This window comes from Eschscholzia californica, unplaced genomic scaffold, assembly GCF_041429995.1.
Source record: "Eschscholzia californica isolate CP2 unplaced genomic scaffold, dmEscCali1.0.p SCAF_4, whole genome shotgun sequence".
Taxonomy (NCBI): domain Eukaryota; kingdom Viridiplantae; phylum Streptophyta; class Magnoliopsida; order Ranunculales; family Papaveraceae; genus Eschscholzia; species Eschscholzia californica.
The window spans coordinates 12,766,966-12,785,247 of NW_028238461.1; the positions used below are offsets into that span (position 1 = coordinate 12,766,966).

The 18,282-nt window shown below is 35.1% G+C and overlaps 3 protein-coding genes across 4 annotated transcripts; 1 reads left to right on the forward strand and 2 right to left on the reverse strand.

Annotated features, from left to right (window-relative positions):
- Positions 1-42: 42 nt before the first annotated feature.
- Positions 43-2,785, reverse strand: LOC147542821 (dicer-like protein (DUF936)). The gene is made up of 4 exons (XM_086634825.1): positions 1,568-2,785; positions 1,249-1,437; positions 1,062-1,153; positions 43-949 (listed from the first exon to the last, which is right to left on the reverse strand). The coding sequence occupies exons 1-4, from the start codon at positions 2,342-2,344 to the stop codon at positions 205-207; spliced, it is 1,803 nt and encodes a 600-aa protein (XP_086490951.1). The 5' UTR covers positions 2,345-2,785; the 3' UTR covers positions 43-204.
- A 645-nt stretch (positions 2,786-3,430) lies between these two features.
- Positions 3,431-7,351, reverse strand: LOC147542822 (uncharacterized). Of its 2 annotated transcripts, none has more exons than XM_086637031.1 (4): positions 7,225-7,351; positions 6,118-6,518; positions 5,523-5,641; positions 3,431-3,777 (listed from the first exon to the last, which is right to left on the reverse strand). In XM_086637031.1, the coding sequence occupies exons 2-4, from the start codon at positions 6,309-6,311 to the stop codon at positions 3,758-3,760; spliced, it is 333 nt and encodes a 110-aa protein (XP_086493157.1). In that variant the 5' UTR covers positions 6,312-6,518; positions 7,225-7,351; the 3' UTR covers positions 3,431-3,757. The 2 variants fall into 2 exon arrangements, with proteins under 2 accessions (XP_086493157.1, XP_086493156.1); XM_086637030.1 differs by lacking the exon at positions 7,225-7,351 and adding an exon at positions 4,012-4,090 and having other exon boundaries at positions 6,118-6,515.
- An 8,590-nt stretch (positions 7,352-15,941) lies between these two features.
- On the forward strand, positions 15,942-18,180 carry LOC147542823 (polygalacturonase non-catalytic subunit AroGP3-like). The gene is made up of 2 exons (XM_086638125.1): positions 15,942-16,031; positions 16,122-18,180. Exons 1-2 carry the CDS (start codon positions 15,957-15,959, stop codon positions 17,952-17,954), a joined length of 1,908 nt encoding a protein of 635 aa, XP_086494251.1. The 5' UTR covers positions 15,942-15,956; the 3' UTR covers positions 17,955-18,180.
- The last annotated feature ends 102 nt before the right edge of the window (positions 18,181-18,282 follow it).

An 18,282-nucleotide genomic window follows, 5' to 3' on the forward strand; every position in this document is an offset into this window, starting at 1 on the left:
ACAAGTGACCGAAATTTAAAAAGAAGATAATGATTGTCGTACTTGGAATACAAGCTGATCTGATCTTTGTTTATTTAATAAGAAATTGTATAAAAATCTTATACATTGACGTATACTAAGGAGAGGCAATACAAAAACGAAGAACAAACAATAACAAAACCAAACACAATGGTCAAACAAACGATTATACGATCTCAATTCTATTCAAATTTTTTCAGGATTCTTCACTTTGATCCGTAACTTTCTAGTCACTTGTGCTGCTTTAGGGTGAAGAGGCTTCTTATTAGAATCATACTGGTTTACTTCTACCCAATTGATAACTTTGATCATAAGAGACTGAGGAACTTTCTGAACATCATTAATAGTACTACTTCCTTTTAAGGGTTTCTTCAAACCAGTTTCCAAAGCTTCTTCTAAAAAGTTCATAAACCATTTTCCAGCTTCTTTTTCGATCTGTTTACCTAATATGATTGTATTGCTGAAGCTGCTTATAACTACTGGTTTTCGATTCTCATCGTTCTCAGAGTGGCTTGAATAAGGTTCCTTTGGAGTTGGTATTGCTACTACCCCTTTCTTCTCGGAATTCTTCAAAATCACATTCGATTTTAGTTGCTTCAGGATGTTCGTCTTAGCATCATTCTTCTCCGGGTTGGCCGACACTGATTTACACAATGACAATCTTCTCTTTGATGTGTTTGCTTCTGAGTGCCGGTGGTTTTGATCAATCGAGTTATGCATTATTTCATGTAGAATCGAAGATTCCTCTTCAGATTTCTTCTTCGCATTTTCTCGTTTTTCAGAATCCGATTTCTGAATCGTTGCCGTAGCTGCTTGAATAGACTCCATATCACTTACTGCTTGCACAATATGGGAATGAAAATCCAAGAACTGATCAAAACACGAAGATGGAGCATCTGGTCTAGCATTATTGCTCAAGTCCGAAAACATCCTGCAAGTAATATAACCAAGTTAAGATAATGCATTATCATCTTCATCAAAGTAAAACGAAATTTTGTTGTTTATTCGTTGAAATTAAAACATCCGAAAAGAGAAACCCATACTTGAGTGCTCGAACTACAGTTTCAGTGGCTGAGGCATCTCTTAGTGCTTGTAATGCAATTTTTTGAGTTTCATCTCTTTGTAGTACTGCTTCCTGTGTAAATATAGAAGCTTAAAAGTTAAAACTACTGAATATGAACAGTAATCATATCGAACTATGAAGATTGGGATCTAAAATGCTAAAATTACCTTTCCAAGGGTACTTAGTTTTCCAGGCAAGGACATTGGAAAACTGATGCTTTTCTTCGAGGTTGTTGGATTACTGAACTGAGACTCCTGTTTCGAGTTCGCTAAATTTGGTGCATCCCCTGCAAAATTGATCGAGGTTCCTATTCGGGTACTTCTTAATCTCGGTGGCGGAGTGGTACACTTCTTCTCCTGCAAAACCCAGTTTATAGAATTGACTAAAGGCGATTCGTGTATACAATTCAACCTCGGTAATTACTTCGAACAACTAATAATTACTCCATTAAAATACTGAATTCTGCAAAAAGAAGAATGTACCTACACTTTGGTTGAAGGGACTTCTCGGGATTCTTGGTTCTCGTTCGCAAACGCTCTGGCTCCTAGGAAGCTTCGATGTGGATGAAGGAGCAATACAACTTTTCCTCACCATTATAGGGCTTTCTCCTCTTGAATTCGCCATCTTCGAAAGAAGTCCACCGCTTACAGATGATCTAAAAGAAAGACTAGACTTTCCATCTCTCATCATTCTTCCTTTGCTTAATGGAGAATTGGGGAAATGAATCCCAACTTTCCCCGAACTTGTTCTATCTTTTATAGGTGTAGTTGGATCGAAAACTAAAGGAATTGGTTTCACAACCATTGGAGAAGAAGAAACATGATCTTCCCCATTATTAACAGCTCCCCAAGAACCTCTTCTATGAGAAGAAAGTTTTTGTTTTTCTCCTTTATCTCTTAAACCCATTAAAGGTTCAGGGGTACCCATTAATGGGTGTCGACCAGGAACTGGTTTAGTCCCTTTGATGATTGGAACAGGTGATCCTGGTTCTAATCTATCAACATATATGAACTGCCCAAGTTGAATTTTGTTACTAAGAACAAGATCATCTTGTTCAAAAGGAAGACTAGCATAAATTGAATGAGAAGAATCAGATACTTTTATATAAAACCCATGTTTAGGCCATAGATTCTTTTCATCAAGATCAGCTGGAACAATATCAGTTACCTGTAATAATGAATTTCTATGTTCACTAGTTGCTTTAAGTCCTGTGTTCATTCCATTAAGAAGCTTCACTAGAATTCCTGGAGCTAATGCCGCCATTACTCTTACCAAATTCAAGAAAACCCAGAAGAGAGGTTCTTCTTTATCTTCTTTGCTGTAAAAAATTATAAAGAATTTTCCTCAACCCAAGTTGATGAATTTGAAAAATCAAGAAAGGGTAGATGCCAAAACTCGGATTTAGGTTGCAGAAACCCTAAGTTCTTGATTTCTTGAGAGAGGAAATAAGAGAGAGAAGGGTAGAGAGAGAAAGACCTGATTGTGGTGTGAAGATTTGATTGTTGATGGAGGGTTTTACGTGAGAGTGCCGTTAATTGTAACGGTAACTAAAATTCTTCTATATGAGAACGTTGAGAAAGAGAGAAGGAATTTAAAATTTGGGATTTCTGAAAAGCTATGACAACGGTCACATTTCTTAGTACTTTTACATTAATGGCAAACATGTCCTTCGTCTAAAAATCATCCCTGAAATTTTTTAAGACCAAGTGAATTTTTTCATGTTCAAGTTTAATGGTTTGTTATGGATGGTGGGACACCATAGTAAATGGAATCTCTCAAATACGCTTCTTTTATTCACCAAGATTTGTACAATAGTCATGAAAGAATCAAAGTTCAGAAAATTCCGAATGAAACCAAGACGTCAAGTATTAATGAGCTTGTCGAGTGACTCTTAACCAATATTGTTGGTTCTCAACTTGTCGGAACGTTTGTGACAGGATTAATACTTTTTTTTTATTCGTAGTTGAGTTTTAAAAGAATTCGAAGAAATACCAAAATATTTAGTGATTTTTTGCCCTTGGAATGATTATGGATTTTTTTTTGTGTGATTTGGTTGAGTAGGGCTTCATGAAGTTGTTGTTGGTGTTCATTTTGTTTCTAATAATGTATTGAAGTACCTTATGCTTGAAGATTTGATATGGTAATGACTCAAAAATGTGAAATGGAAGCATTTTGTTTTGGTGAAATAAATATATGGTTGGGTACTTGGGTGGTTCTCATGGCCCAACAGATAAAAAAAATACATTTTTGTCGTGTCATTTCGAACTAAAACTTCAAAATCTTCGGCTGAAGGACCCAAGTTTTCTACTTCAGCCGTCTACCATGACACAATTTCTGCTGAAATCAGAGTGGAACTGCAAAACATAAGTTCCATAAATGAGAATTCAAGGATAACATCGCCAACAATTTAGAAATGAAAATTTGAGAAAATTAATATCGTGCTCAAGTTGAAGAAAACTTTGATAATGTATATTTGACTGGAATGGGAACCATAAAATTGTGAAGATTAAACAAATAGCTACTGATCACAAAATTGAATCCTCTAGTTTTGAGCTTTCGTTGTTTGAAGTTGGAAGTAAATTAGTCGAGATGACAGACGAACAACAGAGATGATGTTCTCCTGATTATCTGGTTGACGATGTCTTCTACTTCAGGTCTTTAAGTTCACTGGCCATGTTATAGTGGTGTTGCAAACTCTGTTACACAGAAGAAAACAACGTCACGTCCCAATATTATATTTTCGGTTCATGAATTCCGTAGTAAACAGCAGCTAATTCATCATATTTAGACAACCAAAATAAAATGGCAAAGAACACTGGGTGTATTTCATATAACATATTTGGAGTCTAGAAAATGATAACACTTCATAGTTCGTTTGAAGACAAGGTATAGTAGAAAACGATTAAAGAACGAGCAAAATCGAAAACCACCTGAAAATATTTGCTAGCAGAGAGAAAGATGCTTATCGACACTAGTCAACCTACGTAATACTCATGGGACCCCCATTCCCTGTCAAAAGTATAGGAAGAGAACAAATGAAATGATGATCTAGATGTTGCCAGTCTTGAGTGAACTTCTGTTCGGTCTAGAGCTAATGATGCAAAATATATACCATAACCAGTTTATGGTGTTCTGTATGATTTGATTGAGCTCAACTATTATTAGTGATGTTTGTAGGATTCCTAAATGGTCCGTATGGAAAATTTCAAAAGACTGGTCACCTTTGAAATGGACTGTAAGCAATAATTTCAGTTGGATGTATAATGATATGGAGGCAGTATAAAATTTAATGCAGAACAAAGCCACAAACATCAAGAAGGAGCAATATACATATGAGAATAGTTGAAGATATAAGATTGCCAGACAAAAACTTATCGATCTGGTATAATCATAATGATGTCAAGTAAGAACTAGAATTGGCGTTTTCTCTAATTGTTAAAAAAGGGTTTGTTATTTATCAAGGGCTACATAAAATCTGATCCAAAAGGAACTTGCTTAACTCCCCAGGCCTTCAGGAAAAAAGGTGTTTCTCTTCATGCTTCAGGCGATCTGGCTAATTCTATATACTGCTAGGCCCATCTCCTATTCGAGGCCGGGAAGCATCTTCCCACAAGCCCACCCAACCTTCCTTTTACTCTTCTGTTTGGCTTTAACAGTGTGCCACCTAGAAGCTCTACTCATACTCAAAAGGCGCTAGGCCGCTACTTCAATTGAAACGCAAACACCCCAAGAAGAATGAGGGTCACGGGAAAGGTGAATTCGGCATGGGTAGCGCGACTCATCCGTCGTTAGGGGTAGGCCCTTGACACGTGCCTTCGGGAGGCCCAAAGGCCCCTACTGCAGGTACGCAATGAGAAGGCGGGCGAGTCTGCGTCTTTAGCCTGGATTCTAAGTAAGAGGCGTCCAGTGATAATCCGGCATAAATTAGCCCTGTGCCACTAGCTTTCAACCAAGCACAATGACTAGTTGTGTGACTCAATGGTTCCTTTTGTACTAGGTCCCACTACTATTGTGTCATTGTCATCAGTAGGGAAAAGCAAACCGTCTCACAACGATCTAAACCCGGCTCGTGTTTCCTATTTCTAGTTGAACAGTCCAACACTTGGTTAATTGTGCTTTGTAATGAGGAAGAGTCGACATCGAAGGATCAAAAACTCTCTCTCTCTCTCTCTCTCTCTCTCTCTCTCTCTCTCTCTCTATGTATATATATATATATATATATAGATATTACACCGAAGTGTGTGACGACTGATACATTACATCGTACTTGCACACAAGATAAAATTCTAAATTTCTAAAACAAAACCATAAAGGATTATCACATAATTTTTCGCCAAAGGAACAACAGAATGATTATCTGTTTGAAGTTGGCATGGAAGAATTTGCGAACTTAACCACAAATATATGAATGAAGAAATATAGAAAGAAACAAGGTACCCACCTTCCGAAAGCCAGCCCCAGTTCCCAGCTTTTAAAGAGAGCTTCGATGTGAGCAATGCCGAAGCAGTAGCACTATGCAAAGGCATCAAAGATTGAGTACAACCCAACTCCACAGGAATCCTACATAATTAGCAGCATGATAACATCAATTACCCTCATAAACTAATAGATGATCTGATAAACAATTACTTCACGATCCGGAAAGTGCTTATTCCACTTCAAGATCTAAAAAAATGATTTTTTGCTCACGAGAAGTCTTACTCTGGAGCATAAAACTCATACACAAATTTCAAAGAAATCATTGGAAATGCTTAAACCAACATGAACTATGATTCCACTCTCAGACTTTCCTAACAAACTATGTAATGCTAGATCCACAACCATAACTACAAAACCCTAACTATGTAAATCTCTCTTTACAGATATGAAAACTAATATCAAATTTAAAAAGGGGTTTCATGATTTACCTTGTTTTTACACAATTAATAGCTAAATCAAATAATTACCCAACAATAAGCAAAAAAAATTCAAACTTTCTTATGGGTATATAAAGATCAACATTTTCATGATCAAGAATAAACAAAAAGAATAGGTACCTTGAGGTGAAAGGAGATTTAAATGAAGAAAAACGAGAGGAAGAAGTTGGCTTAGTAGAAGCAAATCCACCCAACTTAACTCCTTCACTGGAACCAAAGGATGGTGTTTTACTGCTGCATCTGTTCAGAAATGAAGTTTTAGCGGATGAAGAAGATGAGCTTAGGAAAGCTCGTCTAGCATAGTTAGCAGCCATTGTTTTCTCCCTTCACTTCGCCATAAACCCTAGAATTTGCAGAAAGGAGGAGATGACCTAGGCTTTAGACGCAAGCCCTTTAACTTTCGGCCCACCTCTACTATGTCGTCGGATATCTGAGTCGATTAGGTTTTTTTTTTTTTGTTGTTAAAGAGAGTCCATTAGGTTAAAGGACACAATTTTTTTTAATTGTCAGCGTGCTTCGATCTTTTGATCTCGAGTAGGGGTGTCAACGGATCGGTTCCGGTTCGGGTATTTAACTATCCAGAACCGGAACCTATAAATTGTAACGGTTTCGGTTCTTGACGGTTCCGGTACCGATACTTTAATCAAAGGATCCAGAACCGGAACCTTTAAAATTTTTGGGTACTCATCGGGTATCGGGTACTCATTGGGTATTCACAAGAGTATATCAAATATTTCTTAAAGTAGAAGAATTTGCATGAATCTAGTGAAAAAAATATCATAAACGACATAAATCCTTAAATAAGCAAATATCCCGGGTACAATAGTTGATGAGTATAAGAGATTAGAGATTAGGGGAATCAAGAAAGAAGAAATGAACTTTTATGTTATATTAACTCACTCATCTTTGTGTTGTATAAATTAGCTTTCAACCAAGGAAAAGAGGATTTGAGAAATTTCACAACTTGGTGAATTGGTGAGAAAAACCCTGACGTACAAGAATTTTATATAATCGAGGGTAGTTTTTTGTATTATCTCGGGTACCCATTACCCGTCGGGTACCCGGCGGATATATATACCCGATAAGGACCCGCCTCCTAATCGGGTCCTATCGGGTATACCCATTTAAGACCCGATTTCTTTAATGGATCTAAAACCTATACCCAGAACTTACCCATTAAGACTCGGGGTCGATACGGTTCTCGGATAAACGGGTACCCATTGCCACCCCTAATCTCGAGGGTGGAAGAATAAACCTCTTACTATTAATTGTCTTTAACCCCTCGTCTTCACTTTCACCACCACCACCACCACCTAGCAAACTACAATACTCATGTAATGGCAATAAATTAGTTGATTTTTTTTTACATGGATGGTGTTAATATATGTTATATGTTATTGGTGTAGTTGCAGTCAACAATCGGATAAAAAAAAGTCCAAAAGAGAAACTCAAGCATTTCGACACAAGTCAATTTAGATCATGACAAATCCATAACATTGATTCGATTTTGGTTTTTTGTTGTTAGGGTCTATTTCATTTGTTGGTTTCCTAAATTGTGGAGATTTATATGCACTCACATTGTTCTTAAGGATGCATATAACAAAAATGATTAGCTTCAAAAAGAAAAAAAATGGTCCATCACTCTTTGGTGTAGCGGTTGGACACCCCCTCTTAAGCCCATGAGATCGTGGGATCGAATTTCGGTATAAGCAGTTTGCCATCAAGATATCTCATGTAATTTAGGCAATATATAGTAAATAATATAATAAATTTGTCGGGTTTTAGCCCTATTTCATTATGGTTTAAATTAGGTGGTTATCGTGCTCATCACATCTTTATGATGTATCAATGCCTTGTAACGACTAACGTAGATCGTAGTCGATTTCTCAAAAACAAAAATGATGTGTGCCCATGAAATTTTTCTTAGTTCTTGGGCTGCTTCTACAATGCTACTGGACTAATAGGAAATTTTGTAGGCGTCCCTTGTGTGCCTATAAGGTGGACCCAAGTGAAATGGTGCCAATATTGGACCGGCCCAGTCTTCCGGGTCAACAAATTAGGGAGCTCGGCTATCTAACTCAAATAATAGAGCACTCCAAAAGGGGCTCAGACTTGATTTTAAGGAAAACAAAAGACAAGAAAAAATAGTTTCCGGCGAAGGGTCTCCTTCGCCGGATCTTCCTCTATTAGCTTTACTATTTCTTTTCTTTCTCCTTTTTAGTTTCTTCCCCTTTTATTCGGCTAAATCGACCGACGATCCATAACCTTATTCCAGTATTTTGTGTTCACAAAGTTTGATCCTAATCACTTTTGACTCACGAAGTTTGAAGGTTTTACTGTATCTTGTTTTGAACAACGGTTTTCTTTATCTTCTTCCTTTCGCTGTTTGTGTTGGGAAGTTGATTTGCAGGTTGATAAAGATCTAATGGAGTCAAACATTTTTCATTCTTTCGGAGAAGAAGTGGCGACTATAGATCTATCGCTGTCCTTCGTGATGGAAATTGGATTAGATCTTGACCGGAAAATGAACAGTTGTTGGTGGTTTAGAGAACAGTCATGGCGGATCTATGAATTAGCAGATTCTCTTGGTGGTTCGATTTGATGATTCTGTGTTTGTGGGAACAAATTTGGTTTCCATTGCAATCGTTTGGTCTAATTAGGCATAATCAAGTGCTTCCCGAAGAGGCCAAAAGGAATTTTGGAAGAAATTATCTATATTTAGTACTATTATATTGGAGGTTCTTCTATGATGGTGGCGGCTTTTCGGAGATGACGGTGGCTTTTCCGGTTATGACGGCAGTTTTCCGGCAATGGTGACAGTTTTCCGGCGACAAAAGCGGTTTTCCGGCGAATTTAACGGGGATGTTTGATTAGTATTTTCTTTTTTGTATTATCAGTTGTTTTGTTGACCTTTAGGGTCTTTTCATTTGTGATCTTTAGGATCCTTTTATTTTTTTTCTATCTTTCTTCGTCAGAGTCTAGTCTAATTTCTTTCTTATTCACGAAGTACTTTGCATTTAAAGGTATGCAACTCTCATGAAGTTGGAAGAGAGAAATAACAATTTCATCCATGTAAACAAATGTGATTTTATATCACTTATGAATGGAAATCGATTCCCGTGGCTTCAAAAAAAAAAAAAAATAGTCATAGTTTAGGGCCTAATTGGAATACAGGAAGAAAAAGGCTTTAAAATTTGATGTATTTCAAATTATCACATATCAGAAGCCCTTCAAAAGAGTAGTGCTAGATTTACAGATATGACAAGATCTCTACATTTGCAAACTTATGTGTAAAGAAGGAACCATGTCGTTGTTTTTACGAATCTCAAAACTTAATCCTCAAATCGTTCTACTGGCCTTTTCAACAACCAAAAAAAATCTTTCTACAAGTCCCATATCGGATTGTGTCCCATCACATTGCAGTGGCATGTACGTTAAGAATGTATGTCGTGTCATAAATCATCATTTACATCAGATGATATTTATAAATCGTAAACATTGAATACGTGTGTAACTATAATGAAACTGCTTTAAAAACCGTTAGAGATTAACTCGAGACAAACTATTACAGAGAATTGTAGACGAGTTGTAAAAACTACTCCGTATGTTATGGTACCCAGTCCCAGGATCGTAAAACAAACTTAACCCTAAACAAACTATAAAAATGAAAACCCTGAATCGACACAAAGATTGGGTTCAGTTTATGTCCTTGTAAACGATGTACTCATAATTTCGCCACCTTCACTTTGTACTTTAGAGGATTATAAGAACATGAAGGTCCAAGTTCATCCTCTTCATTGGAAAAACAACACAAACAATCTCAAGATTCCCAATACAATGCCATCTTGTTACTACTTTTTCTCTTTCTCTCTAACAATATTCTTACATATCTTGGTAGGACCAAATTTGTGCTTCTCTGAACAACACTTCAATGACACTTTTATGATTCTCTTTTTTGAATGGGCAAATAAAGAACAATTTGGATCAGAAAAATAATGCATCAAAGAAGATTTCAACTGAAACCCTCAATTATTTAACCAGTTACTTTTCTTTTACATTCATGAATATATAGAAGTAGAAAATAAAGATTCCAATCTTCCATATTTATGAGCTTTTACTTGTTTTTTTCACCATAAACGAGTGAAAGATAAGGATGTGTTTGGCAGCTTCTCTTTCTGTGTGCAAATAGTTTGGTTCTAAACACACAAGCTAGTTTCTCACTTCTTTGTTTCTCTATCTATAGAATCAATTTCATAGAACTAGTGGAAATGAACACATCTTAGAGAAGAAATGCTGAACCCACTTGGATCTAAACTACAATTTAGATCAAGTCTCACCGAAATTGATTTTTTTTTTTATGTGCCATATGCGCTTCAACGAGATGGGTCTAGGAGTGAGAAACAAATCGTTCAGGTACCGATTGGTAGTAGGTTAGTCAACGTGTCGACTCGGATAGCAAACTCTAGGATTATTGGGTGGGTTGGGTCGGGTAAAAACTAAAATTAGTTGTTCATTAGTATCATTACCCTCACATGATTACCAAATTTGGCAGGCTAAAGGACTATTAGGTTATTAGGTCAAATCATTTACCATATGTTAATCAAGGGTATCTTTGGAAGAATAATAAACCAAAGAAATAGGTCAAATGTAAAATTTCATAGAGAAACAACATCTTCCAAAACCAACTGGGGCTAATTAATTTGCCAAACCTACAAATAGGTAAGACTCTTCGGCCTATCATTCGGGCAGATTTATTCTGCAAGCCCTAGGCAAGGCACTAAGGTGATAAGGGTTAGACTCTGAATTCGGTTCGTGTCCAGTAGCCAAGTGACCTTTCGTGGGGTGGGCCTGAGTCGGGTTTCAAATGTCCACGAGCACTATGGACGGGGCATTTCGAACTAGGTTTTACACCGACAACTTATTTTCGGCCCCTCAGAAATTAAATGCGACATCAAAGACTCCATCCACCATCAGAATAATTGAACTAATTTCAGACAAATCGTGATGAATCATGAGAAGATATTAAAGATGTCCTATTGCTAGCTCCACCACCGGATGTTTTCTCATCTAGGCACCTGCTTTCTCATATAGTACTTCTGGCCCCTACCTTCTTATCACATTTGAGTAATTGATTATTATTGAGATATACAACTCTCTTTCTTTTTCAAATAACAAAAAAATCGATTTCAACAAAAAAAAAAACGTACAATTTGATATGAAATTCGATATCTGGTCTATATACCTTTATAACCTTAAAAAAGAAAGAATATTTCTGTGGAGCCTCACTCCACGAGTCTTTTCTTCGTTATTTATGTGGTTTTCTTTTGTGGTAATTTAATTTCTCTGTCTACGACTAGTCGAAAGAAATTATAATAGAAATTGTGTTTGTAGTGGAAATATTAAATGTCTTCGCATTTTTATGTCACACCACAACACGGATTGTTGGGAGGATAAATATAAAACCCAAAATTTGGAAAACAATAGGAAATTAGGTCCAAACATGAATAATATTGTAAAAGAAAAAAAAAACCATTTTGTAAAAGTACATTTTCCCCCGAAATGAATTTTTCTGTCAAAATCAACGTTCTGAACAAATCTCAGTTTGCTCTCAACAATTTTGTAAATTTCTAAACAAATTCGTTTTTGTTCAAAAATTGTTTTGCAAATATGTTTCGCAGTTGTCTTTTGCATTTGACAAACACAAATTGACACTAACATTTGGCTAAAACATTTTTCGATTTGTCTTATGAAGAAAGAAATGGTTTCTGCATTTTTTGTTTTGCTTTCGACAGAAATATTTAGACTAAAGAATTTTTTGATCTGTCTTTTACAAAAATTAAAATGGTATGCGTATTTGACATACCAATTAACGGACAAATAATATTTTAGCTAATGTTTTATATACGTTGTTCGCAACATAATTATATACGTTGTTTTATGTTGTTCACAACATAATTATATATGTTGTCAACATTTTATAACAAATCAGGACAACTCTTGTCAACATTTTATAACACGTTAGGACATTATTACACATGTTGTCAATATTTTATAACAACACAATTATATATGTTGTGAACAATTTATAACAACATATTTATATATTTTGTCAACATATAAAGGTAAAAATGGAATTATGAAAAAAATTTGATTGTCTTGTTAACAACATAATTATGTGTTAAAAAAATTGTATTTTTTTAGTGGTTTTCTTCTTATGAAAATAATTGTTTTTTTAGTGGTTTTCTTCTTATTAGGGTTTAGATTTTAGGTTTTTGATGCATTATTTCTTCTTTTATTAGTGACTGCATTTGTATAGTATTTTTTGTTGCTCTAATATATAGTTTTGAGATAATTAAATGTTAGTTTTGGTAGGGGACGACGGTTTATTTTTATTTTTTTTCTTTTTTGAGAAATCGACTACGATCTACGTTAGTCGTTACAAGGCGTTGATACATCGAGACGATGTGATAAGCACAATAACTGCCGAAATACTACTGAGCCTAGAGCCTGACGAATTAAATGGCCTATAACCTGACGAATGAAATGACCTAAAGCCTACATAAACTACTTTATTTATACCCAAGTTCAATATTCCTGGATTTGCACTTCCATGGGATCGAACCTGGGACCTATGCATTACAGAGTATATGCACTGACCATCTAGACTACTAATGGTTGGCGGGACGACGGTTAATTAATAAGGAGAGCCTTACCTTTGGATTTAATTTTGCAAGTGAGGTGAGATAGTGTAAAGACCACTGAACAGATAATTTAGTTATTTGGGCATCTTTTCATTTAAACTTTTCTTTAATATTTATTTAAAGTTGGAAATAACTATATTATAAAAGAAACCTTTCTAAATTTTTTGTTATTGAAAGAGAAACCTTTCTAAATTGATGTATAGTATCCTTGAATTAAATTATCTATTGTTATTGGGTGAATGAGTATCTCTCTTTACATTCAACTTAAAACATGACCCATTTCCTTTCATCATAAGCACTTAAAATGTCTTTTTTTTTTGTAGGCTCCATTGTGAAGGACATAACCATAATTGTATTATTTGAAAAACTTACATGAAATCAGAAGCTTTATAAAAGATATATTCATCTAGCAGGATAATCATTTACAAATAGTAATTAACAGTTCACTAGTTTCACAAATATTAATCTAAAACATCCATCATTATCCCGAGATCTTAGTTTTTTTTGTCAATCCCAATTCTTCTTTCACTATAAATTACGTTAAAGAGAGAATTTTTTGTGAACCGACTTTAGTTTGAGCTGTCAAATGTTAAATTTTGTTTGGGATTGAGATATTATTATTCTTAAAGTCATAATATTTGTTTTTAAATAATAAGTACTTAGTTATTGAAAATCCATGGAATAATTTTTCCTTTCCATTTTTGGGTTGAAGAATATTTGAAGTTTCTACATATTTCATTATACAAAGTTACAAACTCTAATAGGAGTCACCTCTTACCAAGGCTGACGTCTTTCAAAATGGTCCATTCTCACAGTCTCACTCTTCAAACAGACCCCTCAACATCTTTGTAGCAAACCCTAATAGGTCCAAAAACCACATGCTACTTTTATTCTCTTTATTTTTCCTCTGGTTAAAAAGCTTAGTAAGCATTATGAGACCGATATGCATACATTACTGTTTATGTTTCTCACTTTTTGTTTTGGTGAAATAGTTTATGTTTCTCACTTGATGCATATAATTTAATAGGTATAATCAGGTGAAGTTTATCCGAACTATTCAAAATTTTGTTATGCCTTGTCATTCTATTATTTTTTTTTGTTGAAAGTGTCTTGTCATCGTATAGAAATTTGTAGTCAGATTAACGACAATTATAACTTTGTTTGAAACATAACAATTATGACTTTGTTTGAAACATTTGACTTATTCTTCTTAGGCATTTCACTATGAGGATATGATGTTCTCTCACTCAACTCTCACAATCATTAATTTTGATGTCAAAATTATTCATCATTTGTATACTTTTTTTAAAGGAATAAAAAATAATAGGATTCTGCCATTAATAATGATATGAAGAATGGTAGGTATGATTTGTATGATTGAGATGAAATGTCGGTCATGGAAAATTAACAATTTATTTGTTAGGAGTTTTATGCCAAAGTAACAAGTGCTAGTATAATTACATGCACGCCCGCCCGCCCCTTTATTTGGAAAGGGCAAAATTCGCTGCGATCTAACAAGACTATCAGGAGTCATAGGCTAATTGCTTTGTTCTTTCTAAGAAAATGGTTGAATTATACCCGTCTATGTCTGATTCTAACAAGAATTTCAAGCAACTAACCTCTGTCGTCAAGCCTCGTTGTCCGACAATAATCACTATTCAAATTAATCATCTAACATTTAAATCACTTATTTTGATATAATACTCTGTGTAAAAGATCAAATTTTAATCTCTAGCCTAGATTAATCAATTCTTATAAATTTCTCCAACACAACACATTATTTTATAACTAGGAACTGTTAATTTGTTTTTTGTTCATGTTGTTCTTCGACACATGTGGTTGCTCATTGATAGACTGCTTATGCGATTTGTATAGTTTTTTCAGACTAATTGTGTTGATGGCACCTAAACTTCTAAACTACAATACTGGTAATAGCACAAACACTAACTAAAGTGTTATCTCTATTTTTATTCGATACAGACACTTTAACCGATCACGTGACAATAATGAATATTGTCTTAAAGTTGTGAGGTACACTCGATCCCAACCCAAAATAAATTGTGTGAAGAGTTGGTAAAATGGTACTTGGGCAACATAAATGCAATTTAGGGGACTAAATTAGTCAAAAGCAAAATTGACATTATTGTCTATTTTAGGTAAAGGGATTAATAATGGTCTTAACTTTAGGATAAGAATTTTCTCATTTGGTTTTAGTTTCCTCGAGATTAGTCTCGGGAAACATAACACGATCATCGTAAATCACAAACGTTGACGGTGATGACCGCTGGTCAATCAATCCGTTTGAATGTAGGGAATCTATAGTACACTAGTTAATAAGATAGTACCGTACTCCTACCAATACTATGACACATTAAATACGACATTATGACGTATATCTAACCCTGACACCCAATAGGGGTTTTCCTATCCAACCCACCATAAGCATACATTTTTTTTATAGGTCACCACCAAATAAGATCACATATTTAGCCATAAGAAAATTGTAACGGGGACATTTGAATATTGAACAAGTAAAATCGAGTATAGCTTTTTCAGATATAGTAAGATTTTGAACTTAGGTTTTTCACAAAGACCTAAAAGGTCGTGTTCTGTTTTTTGGATTTGTTTGTTATTATGTTAGGGTAAAATTATAATTAATGAGAAGACTTAGACATGTTAAAATTAGAAAGAAAATTATGACTTATTTTGTCTTTGGTTTTCATTACAAAAGAATTTAATTTATTTTTAGTTTGAAATAAAATTGACTAAGACAAGTTGGACTTCTCAAGTCTAACACAAAATGTTTGAAATGTGCCTATGAATGAATTTGAACATGTACTAATAGATTTGAACATGTAATAGGATTCGAAATGTAATTTAGAGAAAAAATGTACCTAAAACGTGTAATAGATATTATGTTTATCTACATGCCTTATACATGACCTATTTCAACCTATTCCCTTTGTATGTGAGTAATAAAATGCGATCGAACAAATAGTTCGTGCTATGCGTGATAAGTTTACATACATTATACATGACCCAATAGGACGGAATTGCTTTTCTTGTTTCCTACTAAATTATTGTCTTAAAGGTGAACACCATAATCAAATCATTCACTAATAAAATAGTAATCAAATTTACCTCTATTATCTCTTTCTCTCTCATTTTGCTTCTCTATTTAAATCCCCAAAATCCACTATCATTTTCATCTTCAAAAGAAAAACAAAGGAAGAGAAGAGAAATCTCTTCATCTCTTCAATGTCAATGATGACTACACAATTCAATCTCAAACTTTTTCTTCTCTCTTTTCTTCTATCTTCCTCTTTCATCAATGTAAGTCTCTCTCTCTCTCTACTCTGTTTTTTACTCTCTCTAAATTTTTACTAATGTAGTTTTTCTCTCTACTTTTTTTTATCAATGCAGGTCTCACTCGCCGGAGAAAACAAAAACTCAGGTCATGAGAAAAACCCATTTACGGCTAAAGCTTCTGTGATTCGTTACTGGAATCGACAAATTTCCAACAATCTACCCAAACCCATTTTTCTAATCTCAAAAGCTTCCCCATTATCAGCTACCGATTCGGCTTTCTTCACCAAACTCGTTCAACAAAATAACTTATCAACTCACCTTCCTTCATTCTGTTCATCAGCAAACCTAGTTTGCTTCACCGATCCAAAACCCAGTTTAGAAAAACACACTAAAGATGTTAACTTTGCTGTTTATAACGAAAGAAATTTCACAAATTATGGAACCGGTGGACTCGGTGGTGAAAACTCGTTCAAGAACTACTCAGATGATCAGAACGTAGCAGCTGACTCGTTTAGACGATACAGTCGTAACTCAGTTGGTAATAAAGATAAATTCAACAATTACCAACCAGATGGAAATGTGGGTGATTCAGATTTCAAAACTTATGGGAAAGGTACAACCGGTGGATCGTCCGAGTTCAAACAGTACACACCAAACAAAAACGTTCCTAATACCCGATTCACAAGTTATGGATCGGATTCCGGTGGCCGGGAACACGAATTCGTTAGTTATTCTGCTGATGGTAATGCCGGACAACAAACTTTCACTAGTTATAGTAAAACTGGTAATGGAATTGATAACACCTTTACTAGTTACTCTAATAACACTAATGTGGCTGGGTCAAGTTTTTCTGGTTATGGCGAGTCAGGTAACGGAGGGAACGATTCATTTACTTCTTATGCTTTTAATTCGAATAATGTTGGAAACGATTTTAGTACTTATGCTGATAGAGAAAATGCGGGCACTGAGAGTTTTAGTAGTTATAGAGATCAAGCTAATGTGGGTGACGATACTTTTACGTCTTACGCTAAGAAATCTAATGCTGCTAATGTTAAATTTTCGAATTATGGTAACTCTGCTAATGTTGGGTCAGATAGTTTTAGCGGGTACGGTAAAAAGGGTACGGGTAGTCCGTCAATCGGGTTTAAAACCTATGGTCTTAATAATACTTTCAAAGACTATCAAAACAAGAGAGCTATTTCATTTGCTCAATACAGAAAGCCAAGTGCAGTTACAGATTCACTTGGGTCAAGTCATAATGGCAAGGTTGTGAATAGATGGGTTGAACCGGGTAAATTCTTCAGAGAAGCGATGTTGAAAGAAGGAAATGTGATGCCTATGCCAGATATTAAAGATAAGATGCCAAAGAGGTCGTTTTTACCTCGGTCAATTTCATCAAAGTTACCGTTTTCGTCGAGTAAGATATCAGATATGAAACAAATATTCCACGCCAGTGAAAACTCGTCAATGGATAATATGTTGAAGAGTACGATCCAAGAGTGTGAGAGAGTGCCGAGCATGGGTGAGACCAAGAAATGTGTACCGTCGATGGAAGATATGATTGATTTCGCTGTTTCAGTGTTAGGTCATAATGTTGTAGTGCGAAGTACTGAATCAACCAAAGGGTCAAAACAAGATGTGATGATAGGAAAAGTCAAGGGAATCAACGGTGGGAAAGTGACTAAGTCAGTATCATGTCACCAGAGTTTGTTTCCATACTTGGTGTATTATTGTCATTCTGTGCCTAAAGTGAGAGTATATGAAGCTGACATATTGGATGCCAAGACTAGAGAGAAGATCAACCATGGAACTGCTATTTGCCATGTGGACACATCTTCATGGGGTGCCACTCATGGAGCATTTATAGCCCTAGGATCAAGTCCAGGTAAGATCGAGGTATGCCATTGGATCTTTGAGAATGATATGACTTGGGCCACTGCTGATTAATTTATCAAACCTAATTAAGGAAGATTTGGTTTTATTAAGTTATCATTAGCATTTTAGAAGTCATGTTTTGTAATAAATTATGCGATTACCCTAATTAGTGTGTTATTTTATGTTAAGTGTGATTATGTGGGTTGAAGGTTGAAGACATTAGAGAGAAAATTGACAAAAATGCGTGGTGAAAAAGAAGAAAGTGTGAAAGTTGTTAATGAAATGATTCATTGTGTTATGTAATGTTTGGTTAATTAGCATTTTCCCCTTCCCACAACCTTGACATTTCTTTTGATGCGAATTCCGTGCGAGAAGTAAGAGAAAATCACCCAACTTAAAT